The sequence below is a fragment of the Bubalus bubalis genome, chromosome 5, assembly GCF_019923935.1.
Source record: "Bubalus bubalis isolate 160015118507 breed Murrah chromosome 5, NDDB_SH_1, whole genome shotgun sequence".
NCBI classification, from domain to species: Eukaryota; Metazoa; Chordata; class Mammalia; order Artiodactyla; family Bovidae; genus Bubalus; species Bubalus bubalis.
The window spans coordinates 82,031,453-82,047,886 of NC_059161.1; the positions used below are offsets into that span (position 1 = coordinate 82,031,453).

General features: G+C 50.5%; 1 protein-coding gene across 10 annotated transcripts in view; it reads left to right on the forward strand.

The window, feature by feature from the left end:
* The window catches only part of SMCO4 (single-pass membrane protein with coiled-coil domains 4), a 76,944-nt gene extending 60,852 nt beyond the window's left edge, over window positions 1-16,092 (forward strand). For all 10 annotated transcript variants that reach the window (XM_044943353.1, XM_044943358.1, XM_044943352.1 and 7 more), the window contains one exon: window positions 15,353-16,092. In XM_044943353.1, coding sequence (XP_044799288.1) covers window positions 15,434-15,613 — 180 coding nt within the window. In that variant the 5' untranslated portion in view covers window positions 15,353-15,433 and the 3' untranslated portion in view covers window positions 15,614-16,092. The remainder of the gene's footprint in view (window positions 1-15,352) is intronic.
* Window positions 16,093-16,434: the final 342 nt, after the last annotated feature.

Below are 16,434 nucleotides of genomic sequence, written 5' to 3' on the forward strand. Positions count from 1 at the left end.
GTCATTATCTTCATTTTCTCCACCATAGTTTGCCTCAGGTCAAACAACAGGGAGGGAACACAGCCCTGCCCATCAACATAAAATTGGATTAAAGATTTACTGAGCATGGCTCCACCCATCAGAAGAAGACCCAGTTTCCCCATCAGGAAGCTTCCATAAGCCTCTTATCCTTATTCATCAGAGGGCAGGAAGAATGAAAACCACAATCACAGAAAACTAATCAAACTGATCACATGGACCACAGCCTTGTCTAATTCAATGAAACCATGAGCCATGCCATGTAGGGCCACCCAAGACAGACAGGCCATGGTGGAGAATTCTGACAGAATGTGGTCCACTGGAGAAGGGAATGGCAAACCACTTCAGTACTCCTGTCTTGTGAACCCCATGAATAGTATGAAAAGGCAAAAAGGTATGACATTGAAAGATGAGCTCCCCAGGTTGGTAGGTGCCCAATAAGTTACTGGAGAAGAGTGGAGCAATAACTCCAGAAAGAATGAAGAGACGGAGCCAAAGCAACAACATCACCCAGTTGTGGATGTGACAGGTGATGGAAGTAAAGTCCGATGCTGTAAAGAGCAATATTGCATAGGAACCTGGAATGTTAGGTCCATGAAATCAAGGTAAATTGGAAGTGGTCAAACAGGAGATGACAAGAGTGAACATCGACATTTTAGGAATCAGTGAACTAAGATGGACTGGAATGGGTGAATTTAACTCAGATACCCACTATATCTATTACTGTGGGCAAGAATCCCTTAGAAGAAATGGAGTTGCCCTCATAGTTAACAAAAGAGTTCAAAATGCAGTACTTGGATGCAATCTCAAAAACAAGAGAATGATCTCTGTTCATTTCCAAGGCAAACCATTCAGTATTACAGTAATCCAAGTCTATGTAACGCTGAAGAAGCTGAAGTTGAACAGTTCTATGAAGACCTACAAGACCTTCTAAAACTAACACCCAAAAAAGATGTCCTTTTCATTATAGGGGACTGGAATGCAAAAGTAGGAAGTCAAGAGATATCTGGAGTAACAAGCAAATTTGGCCTTGGAGTACAGAATGAAGCAGGGCAAAGGCTAACAGAGTTCTGCCAAGAGAACGTACTGGTCATAGCAAACATCCTCTTCCAACAACACAAGAGAAGACCCTACACATGGACATCACCAGATGGTTAACACCTAAATCAGACTAATTATATTCTTTGCAGCTAAAGATGGAGAAGCTCTACACAGTCAGCAAAACAAGACCAGGAGCTGACTGTGGCTCAGATTATGAACTCCTTATTGCCAAATTCAGACTGAAATTGAAGAAAGTAGGGAAAACCACTAGACCATTCAGATATGACCTAAATCAAATCCCTTACGATTATACAGTGGAAGTGACAAATAGATTCAAGTGATTAGATCTGATAGACAGAGTGCCTGAAGAACTATGGATGGAGGTTCATGACATTGTACAGGAGACAGGGATCAAGACCATCCCTAAGAGAAAGAAATGCAAAAAGGCAAAATGATTGACTGAGGAGGCCTTACAAATAGCTGTGAAATGAAGAGAAGAGAAAAGCAAAGGAGAAAAGGAAAGATATACCCATCTGAATGCAGAGTTCCAAAGAATAGCAAGGAGAGATAAGAAAGCCTTCCTCAGTGATCAGTGCAAAGAAATAGAGGAAAACAATAGAATGGGAAAGACTAGAGATCTCTTCAAGAAAATTAGAGATACCAAGGGAACATTTCATGCAAAGATTGGCACTTTTATAAAGGACAGAAATGGTATGGACCTAACAGAAGCTATTAAGAAGAGGTGGCAAGAATACACAGCAGAACTGTACAAAAAAGATCTTCATGACCCAGATGATCATGATGGTGTGATCACTCACCTAGAGCCAGACATCCTGGAATGTGAAGTCAAGTGGGCCTTAGGAAGCATCACTACAAACAAAGCTAGTGGCGGTGATGGAATTCTGGTTGACTTATTTCAAATCCTAAAAGATGATGCTGTGAAAGTGCTGTACTCAACATGCCAGCAAATTTGGAAAACTCAGCAGTGGCCACAGTACTGTTACAGATCAGTTTTCATTCCAGTCCCAAAGAATGGCAATGCCAAAGAATGTTCAAACTACACACACACACACACACACACACACACACACACACACAATTGCACTCATCTCACACGCTAGTAAAGTAATGCTCAAAATCCTCTAAGCCAGGGGTATGTGAACCATGAACTTCCAGATGTTCAAGCTGGATTTAGAAAAGGCAGAGGAATCAGAGGTCAAATTGCCAACATCCATTGGATCATAGAAAAAGCAAGAGAGTTCCAGAAAAACATCTGCTTTGTTGACTATGCCTAAGCCTTTGACTGTGTGGATCACAACAAACTGTGGAAAATTCTTGAAGAGATTGGAATACCAGACCACCTTACCTGCCTCCTGAGAAATCTGTATGTAGGTCAAGAAGCAACGGTTAGAACTCGACATGCAACAACAGACTGGTTCCAAATTGGGAAAGGAGTATGTCAAGGCTGTTTATTGTCATCCTGCTTATTTAACTTATACACAGAGTACATCATGCGAAATACTGGGCTGGATGAAGCATAAGCTGGAATCAAGATTACTGGGAGAAATATCAATAACTTCAGATATGCAGATGACCCTACCCTTATGGCAGAAAGTGAAGAAGAACTAAAGAGCCTCTTGATGAAAATGAAAGAGGAGAGTGGAAAAGTTGGCTTAAAACTCAGCATTCAGAAAACTAAGATCATGGCATTCGGTCCCATCACTTAATGGCAAATAGATGGGGAAACAATGGAAACAGTGACAGACTTTATTTTTTTGGGCTCAAAAATCACTGTAGATGGTGACTGCAGCCATGAAATTAAAAGACGCTTCTTCCTTGGAAGAAAAGCTATGACCAAACTAGACAACATATTAAAAAGCAGAGACATCACCTTGCAGACAAAGGTCAGTCCAGTCAAAGCTATCGTTTTTCCAGTGGTCATGTATGGATGTGAGATTTGGGCTACAAAGAAAGCAGAGTGCCGAAGAATTGATGCTCTTGATCTGTGGTGTTGGAGAAGAGTCTTGAGAGTCCCTTGGACTGCAAGGAGATCCAACCAGTCCATCCTAAAGGAAATCAGTCCTGAATATTCATTGGAAGGGCTGATACTGATGCTGAAGCTCCAGTACTTTGGCCTCCTGATGAGAAGAATGGACTTCTTGGAAAAGACCCTGATGCTGGGAAAGATTGAAGGTGGGAGGAGAAGGGTCGACAGAGGATGAGATGGTTGGATAACATCACTGACTCAATGGACATGAGTTTGAGCACGCTTCCGGAGTTTGTGATGGACAGGGAAGTCTGGCCTGCTGCGGTCCGTGGGGTTGCAAAGAGTCGGACATGACTAAGCGACTGAACTGAACTGAAAACAGATATGGCTCTTTGCTGGAGGGGAATTCAAATAGCTTAGTGGTTACAGCGGGGTTCTGAAGCTAGACTGGGTGCATTTGAATCTGTCCCACAACTTCCTTGCTTCATGGTCCTGGGCGAGTTACATTGACTTTCAAAACCTCATTTCTCAGGACATCCCTGGTGGTCCAGTGGGCATGACTCTGAGCTCCCAGTGCTCAGGTTCCCAATGACCCAGGTTTGATCCCTGGTCCAGAAATTAGATCCTACACGTCCCAACTAAGAGTTCACATGCTACAGCTAAGTTCACATGCCGCAGCTAAAAGCACCCTGCATGCCACATCAAAGATCAAAGAACCCGTGTGCCACAACTAAGACTTGGCACAGCCAAATTAAAAAAAGAAACGAAAACATTCCTTGCCTGTAAGGTGAGAGCCTGGGACATTGAGAGCCCCCTTAGCATAGTGCCATGCACATCCCAAGTGAACAGCAAGGGCTAATATCATATATAATTGCTTGACATTTTCAAATAAAAGAGGAGACAATTACAATTTTAGTCTTGCATTGGCTTTGCCTCCAGGAATGATTCTCCACTCCTCTCTGCCATGTTTGAGATGGAAAAGTTAGAGGAACACTGCCTTAAAAAAATAGACATGCAGTGCAGTGCATGTAATTGGCTGGTATGATTATCTTCGGGAATTTTCCTGCAACCTCGTCTTAGTTTTCATCTGTCACAGAGTTGAGCTCTCATTACCAAAGTGATAAATTAGTGGTGCTTGCTTTCAGTACCTAGTATCTAAGAGTACCTAGTTGAATAGCAGATGAGGTTCAGGGAACCTGCAGGTTTGAATCAAGACTTGCCACTTAAGGAATGACAATAACTGGAAGAGCTTGTAACTTCACATGTGTTTCTTCCATTTCATTCTCATAAGAACCTGTTATTCATCGAGGTGAAAAAGGCTGTCAGGCTGTTTCTGCGACTTCTTCTGGGAATGAGATTGAAACATTTACCAGCCCTTCCTGGTCTCCATTCAGTGTTTTTTTGACTGCAAGTCATTTTCCATGGATTGAAGTAGCATTTTCCCTAATGAAACAAAATATGAAATATCAGAGCATGCTGACCATAATAAGGTTGCATTGGTGTTCAGTCGCTAAGTCATGTCCAATATCAACCGTAAAACTTTGGTTTTAATTTGTGTGGTGTGTGCTGCTGTTAACTGTATTTCTTTCTGGGCATCTTAACCATTTCAAAAGTTACTGTTTTGGACCTTCTTACAGGACTTTCACATTCCTTTGCTTCTGCTTAGTTGTCTCCTTTGCCCTTTCTGTGTTTGAGTTTGCTTCAGGTCAACCAGTTAAAACAAATTGCTGTGCTCGAATTTGCTGATCACTATAAATTTAACTCTGACTTGTCTTCGAAGGAGGGCATTGGGCCGTCACGGTTCAGCGATGAGATCCATCTGCGGCTGGGCGTCCGTCGCTTTGCCTGCCTCGTGACCACCCCCCGTCTTTCCCCTGCCCCTGTGAGGTGCCTCCATTCCTGTACTTGCTTGGGCCACAAACCTTGAGTCGTTGTGTTGTTTCACACTCCATTTCCAGTCTGCTGGTGAGTCGTGTTGGCACTCCCTTCAGAAAGCACTCAGAGCCCGGCTGCTCTTCAGCACACCTGCCCCTCCAGGGGCCAAGCCACCACATCCCTCCTGAGTGATTCACTGGCATCTGCACCCCTTTCCTGGCCTCAGCCCTGGCCCCCCACAGCCAGCAGCCCAGCGTTGCTCTTCTCAACACAGGCAGAGCCATCCAGCGACTCCAGTCTAGCCTCTGTCACTTTCTCACCTCCTGGAATCTCTGGTCCAGTGTCACTTTCTCAGGAAGCTTCCTTGATTGATTTCTCTAAATTTGCAGCCTCTGTTTCCCTTATTTTTATTTTCTCTAAAGCATGTAGCATCATCTGACACACAGTCTGTTCATTTGTGGGTTGTCCATCCCCCATGTTCCTGTAAACTACCCACCATGTCTCCTGACATAGATGCTCAAAAAATATTTGAATGCTAGGAATTTTTATCCCTGTTTTAGATACAGTCATTGAAGGTCTAAGAGATTAAAGGTTCCTTGCCCAGACCCTACAAGTACCAGGATGGGAGTTAAAATCCAGACATGAAGTTGCTATGTACACTCCTCTTTCTTGTTAAAAAGGGCAGTAGTAGATAAGATGCAGACTTACCGCGCCAGGAGACAGATTCTGCACAGAAAGCACTTGACAGGAAGGCTCCTCATCCTGCTTATTGAGAGCCCTAGCTTTTCACGTCTGTGTTATTCAGCAACCCACCCCAAGGTTCTTTTAGTGTTCCGGACTTTTATTTAGGAGTCGCTGACCCCGCTATTACCTATTTTATCCCACCCAATTACCTATTTTCTTCTTTTTCTAGCCTTGATGAGAGAAGCATGCGCGGGTTGGCGTCTGTCAGCGTCTATCTGTCTGCTCCTCCCTTGGGCCGTCGAGCTCCCGGCCCGAGGCTGGGGGCAGCGGGGCGCTGCAGCCTGAGGGACTGTCTCTGTGTGCTCACGTCTGCGCCCCCTGGAGGCACCGATGTCAGCCGCACGTGCAGGCGGGTGTCGGGACTCCCAGCCTGTTTCCCGGATACCCGCCGGCCCCCTGCCCCTTCTAGCCGGCAGGCGGGAGCGGGGTCATCACTGGCCCCTTGTGGCTAAATCTGAGGATAGAAAGTCAAGCAGCCTCCCCCGATGAGCCGCTTACCTTTCCCTGCACTCAGGGCGGCTCCCCCGGGTTCGTGGCCAGGAGCGCGGAGCAGGTCGGCCTCCTGATGCTACACGTTCGGATGACGCAGCCAGAAGAGCTGGTGAGGTCCCGCGCCCCCCCCCCACACACACACCCTTCTTGGTGGTGGTGGGTTAGTTGCTCAGTTGTGTCTGACTCTTGGCTCGTTGGTCCATGGGATTCTCCAGGCAAGAATTAGTGGAGTGGGCTGTCATTTCCTTCCCTAGGGGGTCTTCCTGACCCAGGGATCGACCTGGGGTCTCCTGCATTGCAGAGGGATTCTTTACTACGGAGCCACCAGGGAAGCCCACCCCCTCTTCTGTGCTGTTTGAAAGTGAAAGTGAAGTTGCTCAGTCCTGTCCAACTCTTTGAGACCCCATGGACTGCAGCCTACCAGGCTCCTCCCTCCATGGGATTCTCCAGGCAAGAGTACTGGAGTGGGTTGCCATTTTTGTTCTTTTGTTTGCATTCCTGATTTGGAAGTAGGAGAAGCCTGCAGCATTTTCTCCATGAGTACCTCATGCTCACTGCCTTTTCTGGAGACAGGAGGTCCAGGGGGTTTGAACCGGTGGACAGTATGGTGGTGGGTGGCAGTCTCTGGCCGTCACCCTTGGGAGTGGTCTCCCCGGGGCTGCCCCCCGGTCCTGGTTTTTGTACTCCCGTCACCGGTGTGGGGAGGAGGGCTGCAGCCCACAGCCCCTCCACATGGTCACCCTGACATGCTGCTCCTAGTGGGCGCCCCTCGAACGGCCAGGGACATCCCGGGGGCCTTTCCGGCTGCCTAACCCGTGGTGAGTCCAAGCAGCAGGCAGTGTGTCTTTAAACCCAGGACAACAGCCCAGCCTGCGGGGGGTGTGCAGGATACCGTCCAGGACTCGGGGCAGGTCAGGAACAGGCTTTACCCGCTGCCAAGTAAGGCAGGCCATGGAAGGCCTGGCTCCCGCTCACCCTGCCCGCTCCGCACAGCCTCCCTTGGGGGCTGACAGACAGGAGCCTGTGTGGAGCCTTGACCCTGTGCCCCGTCACTCCATGTGCTTCTAAGGGACAGCCTGGCCCTGGGGGCAGCTGTGGGACTGGAGCAGGCAAAGGTGGGGCAGAATCCCAGATGCACTCTGACCTGGCTCTTTTCTGAACCTCAGTTCCCTTGTCTGCAAAGTGGTATATAGGTTTGTGTATTTGTAGAGGGATTTAGTGGGGCCTCCCAGGTGGCTCAGTGGTTAAGTATCCGACTGCAATGCAGGAGACCCAGCTTCGATCCCTGGGTCAGAAAGACCCCCTGGAGAAGGAAATGGCAGCCCACTCCCGTATTCTTGCCTGGAGAATCCCATGGACAGAGGATACTGGCAGACTACAGTCCATGGGGTCTCAAAGAGTCAGACACAACTTAGCAATGGAGCATACATACATGCAGAGGGATTTAGTGCAGTAGTCCAACAGGAAGTGAGTCTTCAGGATGTGATAGGTGACGTTCTTAATTGTGGGGTGACTGAGAGGCACTGTGGGGTCATGCAAAGAGGATGCATGGACTTGGAATTAAGTCCAAGTTCAAATCCTCAGTCCATTCTTTCATTCAGTGTTTAGTGATGATGCTTTTCGAATTGTGGTGCTAGAGAAGATTCTTTAGAGTCCCTTGGACTTCAAGGAGATCAAACCGGTCACTCCTAAAGGAAATCAACCCTGAATATTGATTGCAAAGACAGATCCTGAAGCTGAAGCTTCAATACTTTGGCCGCCTGATGGAAAGAGCTGACTCACTGGAAAAGACCCTGATGCTGGGAACCATTGAGGGCAGGAGGAGAAGAGGGTGAGATGGTTGGATGACATCACCGACTCAATGGACATGAGTTTGAGCAAACTCTGGGAGATGGTGAAGGACAGGAAAGCCTGGCATGTGCTGCAGCCTATGGGGTCACAAAGAGTCATAACTTAGTGACTGAACACACACACACAAACACACACACACACACATTATGGGATTTACACTGAGATTGAGACTGTGTTGGTTAGTCTTTGATGTGGGCAAATCACCATACCTTCTGAATCTCAGTTTCTTCATATAAAATGGCATTGAGGATACCAGCCTTGTGTTGAGAATGAGATGAGCATTTCTAAGTGGCAGCTAGCTGCTTGATTATTTTCTGCTATAACTTTTTCTCCTCTACTGAAGCATTTTTTGCTATAACTCTGTGGTTAGTATGTAAGATGACTGCTTGTATTAAACTCTTCCACCTTTGATGTTCAATCCAGAGATGCTTGTTTGAGCACCTGTTATGTGAGAGGCATCCTGCCAGCCTAGGGGAAGTGCATGGTCCTGTGGGAACATCAGAGGCCCAGCTGCTTAGGTGGCAGCCACTGATCAGTGCTGCAATAAAGGCATAAACTGAGTGCTGAGCTGGTGCCAAGGAGGGAGTGCTGAAGGCTGGGCATAGGGTGTGACCATGGATGAGTGCACCGAGAGGATGCCAGTGCATGGGGAAGAGCATGAGAATTACGCAGGGGGAGGGCGCATGACAGAGCTCTGGCGTGGGCGTGACCATGGGTGTGGGGTGTGAGTGTGTGGGGTGTGTGCTCAGGTGTGTTGGTAGCTGTGGGTTGCGTGAGGTGTGAGGAGGCTGGAGAGATCCGCTGGGGCTGGACCGTGAGGGGTCTAAAGTCCTCGCCATTGTGAGTTAAGGCTGTGATGTGGGAACTTCTCAGGGGCTGAACCTGGTGCTTATTTGCATGGGGCAGGCACAGGACTGTTCAGTTACAGTGCCATGTGAGCCACTCATGGAATTTGACGTTTTCAAGTAGCCCACATTAAGACAGTAAGAAGAAAACAGGTGAAATAACTTTAATAATATACTGTATTGGACCTAGTATCTCCAAAATACTATTATTTCTTGTAATTAATATAGAAGATATTAATGAGATACTTTACATTCTTTCTTTTAGTACTGAGTCTTCAATCTCTGGTGTGTATTTCAAATATTTCAAACTACAGTACAGCTCAGTTTGAACTGCACCATGTCTCAGGGCTCATAGCTAGCTGCATGTGACTCTGGCTGCCATACTGGGCAGTGCAGGACTAGCCTGTCTGGGATACGGGAGCTGGGCATGGTCTCCGTGATTCTGAACCTTCCCTCAGTTGCCATGCCAGCCTACTTCTCCCATTAAGCCTCTGGGAAAATATGCCCAACAGCAGATTGGTGTCTGGTGGTTTACAACAGGGAAGAGAGAAAAACTGGGGGATTCTGTCATGCAGGTTCATTACATGGTTCAAAACCAAAAAAAGGGCAGAATTCCCTGGTGTCTCCTTCCTCACCTGCATCTGCACTGCACAAACATCCCTGGAGACTGAGTTACTCTGTACTAGTTTATCAAGCATCTAGTTTGGCCTGTTAATCAATGCTTCGGTCTTTCTCTTTTTTTTTCAGTAACTCCACAAAACAGGTTTTCTTGTCCCATTTTACAGAGGAAAGCCCGTGAGAGATTAATTACATCGCCCAGGGTTGTATAACTAGACAGGGCACAGCTGAGGCTCAAACCTGGTATCAAACCCACGTTCTAACTTCTGGTCCTGACTGTTTCCCTCATAAATTCTAAGGCTGTTATGCACATTATGATCTCTAAGTTGGAAGAAATATACATAAAAGATTTTAATAAGCATGTGTACACACACATGTATACACATACACGCACACTATGGCTATGGTTTTTCTGGTAGTCATGTATGGATGTCAAAGTTGGACTGTAAGGGAGGCTGAAGCCAAAGAATTGATGCTTTTGACTCTTGAGAGTCCCTTGGACAGCAAGATCAAACCAGTCAATCCTAAAGGAAATCAACCCTGAATATTCATTGGAAGGACTGATCCTGAAGCTCCAATACTTTGGCCACCTGATGCAAAGAGCTGACTCATTGGAAAAGACCCTGATGCTGGGAAAGATTGAGGGCAGGAGGAGAAGGGGGTGAGATGGTTTGATGACATCACTGACTCAATGGATATAAGTTTGAGCAAGCTCTGGGAGATGGTGAAGGACAGGGAGGCCAGCTGTGCTGAATGAAGTCCATGGGGTCACAGAGTCAGACACAACTTAGACACAACTTCAGTCTTAGTGGCTGAACAAAAATATAGCAAAAAGACTGGAAAGCTTAGCAAAAAACCATAAAATGAGTCAAAACTAAAGGATGTGTTTCCTCCTCTACCCTCCTCCCTTTTATCCACGCACTGGGGACCAGTTGGAATGTTCCAGTGCTGACCAGTTGCTATGGGCCTGTTGGTGGGGGAGGGGCATTGGTGGAACTCCAGTGTTTGTGAAGTCTTCCATTTCCTTGGTAGGGGAACTTGAGACAGCGGGGTGGCCAGAGGGGAGCAGTCACAGTTGGGCTCTAAAGCTAGAACTCAGCTAGTGGCCTCAATCCGGCCTGGGCTGCTTGCTGGGAAAGAGCCAGACTGCACCTCCTGAGCTGCTGCTTCTACTTTCTCTCTGACGGAGGCTGGTGAGCAGTGATGTGGCCGCAAAGGGGGTAAAGGGCTGGGAAGGTCCATGGGGAAGGCATTAGAGGATGGTGAGGAGTCGGGCTTCAGGGTCAGACCCCTGTGGGTTTGACTTAGGACTCCGCCACTCCCTCATTTTGGTCTCCTCGTTTGTAAAACTGGAGCAATCATTTTAGCCAGGGCTCCTTCATTAGAGGCCACAGTGACCCACTGGAAATAACTCAAGTTCAAAGAGATGTCTATGCTAGGATTTAGAAGCGTGTGTACACAGGTCGACTTCGGAGCCTGTGGCGAGCAGGCCTTTGCAGGCTGTGCTGGAGAGACAGCAGCGGACCCCCTCCCCAGCTCTCAGGAGCCCCCGCGCCCCAGCTCCTGTCCGCAGCGCGGCCTCCTCTGCCGTCTGCTGCACATGGCCTCAGGTTGCTTCCCCAGCGCCCGCCCCTGCCGGGTTTTCCGGCTTCAGTGTCCATTCAGGTTTCTTAGTTTAGACTTCTGAAATAGAGGTGGATTGGCCTGACTTCCTTTCCAGGCAGAGCCACACGTTTCAAAGGTCCTGGCACACCTGGGGGAGCCAGCCTGGGACTGGCTGGCCCCCTGGTCCAGGCGGCTGCGTCCAGAGTGGGTGAGATGGTCCTCAGCCTGCCGGGGGGGGGGGGGGCATGGACACAGAGGGCGCAAGGGGGTTGGCCGTGCGGGCTGGTGTTTCCCTTCTCGGCTTGACTTGTCCCTCTCCATCAGGGTTATTCCTGCCTCATCTTCCCTTGAGCCTGCCTCCCAGCTCCCTAGGTTTCCCTGGAAGGCCTCCACTCTTTCACTGTGAAGGAGAAAGCCTCTCATCCCACCAGGCCGTTCAGACCTGCCCCCTCCTGAACCTGTCGTCTTTGTCTTGCCTCCCACTGGATCCCAACTCCTGCCTTTGCTTCTCTCAAAGGCGGAGCTGTCCTTCTGTGCTCTCAGCTTTCTACTGAAGATACCCCTCCTTTTCTCTAGCCTTGAGATTTTCTCCCTTCTGTGGGAACCCTCATACATCCTCGCGTTTCTCTCTGGGCCCCCCAGGGGCTTCCCGCGGAGCTTCAGACCAGCTGTCTGTCCAAGGACCAGGCACAGTGCTGGGGTGTGAGTTTCTGGTCACAAGTCCTCACAGGACTGAGGAGTTTGTGATGGGATGTTGATCAGCTGTGCAGTGCAAACACTTTAGTTCAGCTGACATTTTTTTCATGGTGAAACTTTCTCGATGAAGGAGGCAGTGTGTCATTTACAGTCGGGCGCAGCTTCTGTCTGCTCAAGGACAGTGTGTGACCTCTCCTGGGCGCTCCCCTCCTGCCCCCTAAATGAAGTTCCTCGTGGCAGCTCCCCGAGTCACCAGGTCTAGAGGCTCCTGCCTTACAGCCTGCTCTTCTCGACTCTTGGTCCCCAGGGCTCCACAGTCGTTTCTTCATTCGCCTCTTATCCACAGGCTCCCCTGCCCCCCAAACTCCCCACTCCCACAGGCACACACACAGACACACACACGCACAAACACACATACACACATACACACACGCACATGCACACACACACACACTCCCTGTGCTCTCTTGTCAGATGCTTGGGCCAGGCCTCTTCTGCATCTGCCTTGTCCTTGCCGAGCTCATGTCCTCAATCGCTGGTGACTTCCAGTACAGACCGTCAGCCCAGACCAGACTCTAGACTCATGTCCTCCCCAGTTCCTGAGTGTCTTCATGCTGATATCTGACGAGCCTCCTCACGTGTGGATAGGTGCAAGCGGAGCACTGATGGCCTTTCTCAAATCCAGCCCCATTTCCCGTGATTCCCCTTTACCTCAACGAGGGTGATCAGCATCCACCCTTGAGCAGATGCTCAAGCTCCAAACCCGAGGTCTTCCCCATGACTCTCTTTCCCTCTCGTGTCATGTCTGTCATTAGGTCCTGTTCGTTGTATCAAACGTGGCTTCCTTGGTGGCTCAGATGGTAAAGAACCTGCCTGCAATGCAGGAGACCCAGGTTTGATCCCTGGGTCGGAAAGATCCCCTGGAGAATGGAATGGCTACCCACTCCAGTATTTTTGCCTGGAGAATTCCATGGACAGAGGAGCCTGGCGGGCTAGTCCATGGGGTTGCAAAGAGCTGGTCACTTCTGAGCAACTTTCACTTTTACTCTCGTCTTTATCACTACTGGTTGTCCCCACCATGTCTGAGCCACCTTGTCCCTCCCTGGCCAGCGTTAAGCACCTTCCTCTTCATCCCTCTATACTGAAGTCTCCACAGACCAGCCTGAAGAGCTTTTGAAAGCTTGCACCTCTCCGTGTGCAGCCCTCATGCTGCTCTGAGAGTGAAGACTGACCCCTAGCTGTGGTCCAGCAGCCCCTGGGTGGCCTGGCCTCCGTGCCATCTCCTGTCCTCTCCTGTCACCCTTCAGGCTCTGTCCACTCCCTCTGCCTGCCGCCCTTCCCCAGGCTTTGTCCCTCTAGACCCTTCCTCCTCCCCTCGGCTGTCAGCTCAGAGGCATTTCCCCTCCCTCCCCACCACCCCCTCTTCGGCCAAAGGAGCTCTCGGGGCTGTGTTTCAGGCCCATGGCAGGCAGGCCACCACTGAGCCTGTGTTTGTCCTCTGAGTCCTGGCCAGACCTGCACTGTCCCCAGGAATGAGGCTTTTTTAAGCCTTGGGGAACTTCTGACACTGAGGCTTTGTGAAGCCCCAAACCATTCAGCCAGCAAGTGATCCATCCTGAGTTTGAACCCAGGTTAGCCTGCCAGTTCTCTGAAAGATTTGAAAAGGAGGGTTTGTAAAAGGAGAGTTTGTAAAGCCAGGGGCTCCTACACGTGTCAGGTCCTAAAAAGTAGTGGCCTGTTGGTAGAGGGCTCCTAGTCTCTTACCACTCCTCTCATCCCAGACCCCAGTATCTTTTTTGTATTATCCATGGTCAGACAGAGTTTCTCAAAGTGCAAGAGGGCTGATGTTACTGTAGCGGGATGACATGATGCCAGCCAACAGCAAATAGTAAATGTTCCGGGCAGCCCCATTTAGGCAAACGTATGATTTCCATCAGGCTTTGGAAAATAGCCATGATTCCTTTCTTAAGAAAGGCGTCCTTTCCCAGCTGGGAACTCACATTCGATGTCCTGCCACTTCACACGTTCCTTTAGGTGAAGATGTCATCCTCCTCACCAGGATGGTGACAGGACCCCGGCTGCCCTGGGTGAAAACTGAGAACAGGGTGCTGTGCTGCAAAAGTCTCTGTTAGAGGAGTACTGGTGCCTGCTGCTCCTCTGCCTCCCAAAGGGCCTGACTCCTACCAGGGCCTGGGAGGTTTCGGTGGGCGTTTGTCTCTTTTATTTCCCTGCCCAGTACTCACCCTCTGCTCCTTCACTGTGCTCAGAGAACACTCGCCTGGCTTGTGGAGGTTGGATGGCTGGGCTGCTGGTGCACTGGGCTTCCGGCTGTCTGGTCATGCACATGTGGTGACGCAGGAAAGCTGGGCCCTGGGGGGTCCTCCGGAGCAGTGACAGCGGCCTGTCTGGTCTGCCTCACCCCCTACCCCGCCCGGCTCCAGGCAGCGGCCAGGCTGTGCTCCAGCCTGAGGCCACCTTGAGACCCGAGGTGTCAGTGGGCTCCCGGGATGGCCGCTGGCTCCGGAGTGCTCAGTCGTGTCCGATTCTGCAATCCCACAGACTGCAGCCCGTCAGCTCCTCAGTCCATGGGATTTCCCAGACAAGAATACTGGAGTGGGCTGCCATTTCCTCCTCCAGGGGATCTTCCCGACCTAGGGATCGAATCCCCGTCTCCTGCATTGCAGGCGGGTTCTTTACCACTGAGCCACCAGGGAAACCCCTTGTCACACTGTTTCCTTGATCCCGTGCGGTGCCCAAGGCCACGGCCTAAACTTCTCAATTTAAGTCGGCCACAGCCTGTTTCTGTTGCTTTAAACTCGGGATGGGACTTGCACGGAGTTACGCCCTGGTTTCCTTCCTTCCCTGGCCCCCGGCAGCACCGCTGCACCCTCGGAGCGCCTCCTCGCGGCACAGACTTTACAGACGTAGGATGAGTGGGCGGCGGGGCCCTGGGCTCAGCCGGTCTCCCGTTATGTCTGTCTGTGCCAGCTCTCCACTCCGCCTGCAGCCCAGGGTGCACCCCTGGCGCATGCTCTCTGTGCGCACAGACTGAGGGTGCCACACCTTCCTCAGCCCCGTGAGCCAGAGCCTGGCACGTAGGAGGTGTGGGTGGGCCGGTGAGGGAACCCACGGAGAGCCAGAGGCAGCGGTGCCCGGGCTTTCTGCAGCCCCACTGAGGCGGCCCCGGTCCGGGGAGCCGTGGGCGGTCCGGCACTGGGCTTGCCTGGGGAGATGGTGGGTTTAGAATGAGGTAAGTATGTGGAGCCTTGGGCGGGAGAAGGGTGCCCCGCACCCGCTGAGTGGAGGTGGCAGTCAGCGCTCTCTTCATACCACGAAAGCACTGGTGTCCATCTGTGCCCAGGCCCGGCCGGCCGCCATGGGGCTGAGAAGCCCTGTCTCACTGCCCAGGAAATCCCTGGCCTGTCCCCACCGCCCACCGCCCGGAGGCATGGCCAGGCATCTTCTGTCCATTCCCCTGGGCCTCGACTCGCAGATCCTCCTCCTGGTTTAGCGTTTGCCTTTCTCTCGGGATTCCTTTTCCCTTTGCCTCCATTGATTCTTGACCGTGGTTCTCTCTCAGGAGATCCGGCGCCTTGACCTGAGGGGTGTGGCCCTCCCGTCGGAACCGGCTCCAGACGCGCCCTCCTAGCAGCCCAGGAAGATGCGGCAGCTCAAGGGGAAGCCCAAGAAGGAGACGTCCCGGGACAAGAAGGAGCGGAAGCAGGCCATGCAGGAGGCGCGGCGGCAGATCACCACGGTGGTGCTGCCCACGCTGGCCGTGGTGGTGCTGCTCATCGTGGTGTTCGTGTACGTGGCCACGCGCCCCGCCAGCACCGAGTGAGGGCGCAGACGAGTGGCTTCCGTGCGCAGGGTTTCCTGAGCTCTGAGCAGGGGCCCCCTGTCTTCTCTGGTCTGTGACTTGATTAAAGTTTCTCCACTTTTCTCGGGAAGGGAATAGGGAACGTTTTATCACTGAATGTGCCATACACCTTATGGTCCACTTCATGTGCCTTTCAGACTTCAAAGCCGTGTGTGTGTGTGTGTGTATGTGTGTGTGTGTGGTGTGTGGTGTGTGTTTCTCTCCTCTAATCGATATGTCGACAGCTTCACCTGGTGAGAGGAGGAATCTCTGGGTCACGGATCAGTTGGGATCAGCGCTTCTTACCCCATCCCTGTTGCTTTGAACATGACTCTTTCCTACACGTGTTCACGATTTCCGAAGGGACTGTAATTCTTCTCTGTGCTTCATGTGATTTGAAATATATGTCGACTCAAAAGTGAAATATTTATTTTTTGAATAAAGGAGATAATAGCCTTAAACTGGTGCCAGGAGGTGGTCTTTGCTCTTCGGGGACCACAAGAAGGTGTTGTCTGTCTGTGGGGGTCCTCCTCCTGGCTAGGCAGTGTCTCTCTGGCCTCCAGTCCGCTGGGCTTTGTCCATCTTGCCCTTCATTCCCCACTGTGAATCACTTTCAATAAAATCATGCTATTTGACTGGCTCATTTTAAGATCGAGAGAATCTCGAGAGGGCCAGAAAGGAGGCATTAATTGGTCTTTACAGTGAACTAAGAGTTGTCCACAAGCACTTTAGACACCGGTGAGCAAAGAGCACCACAGACCTGGACTTGGAGGCCCAGCTCAGGCTTTGTTCTGTCCTGCAGA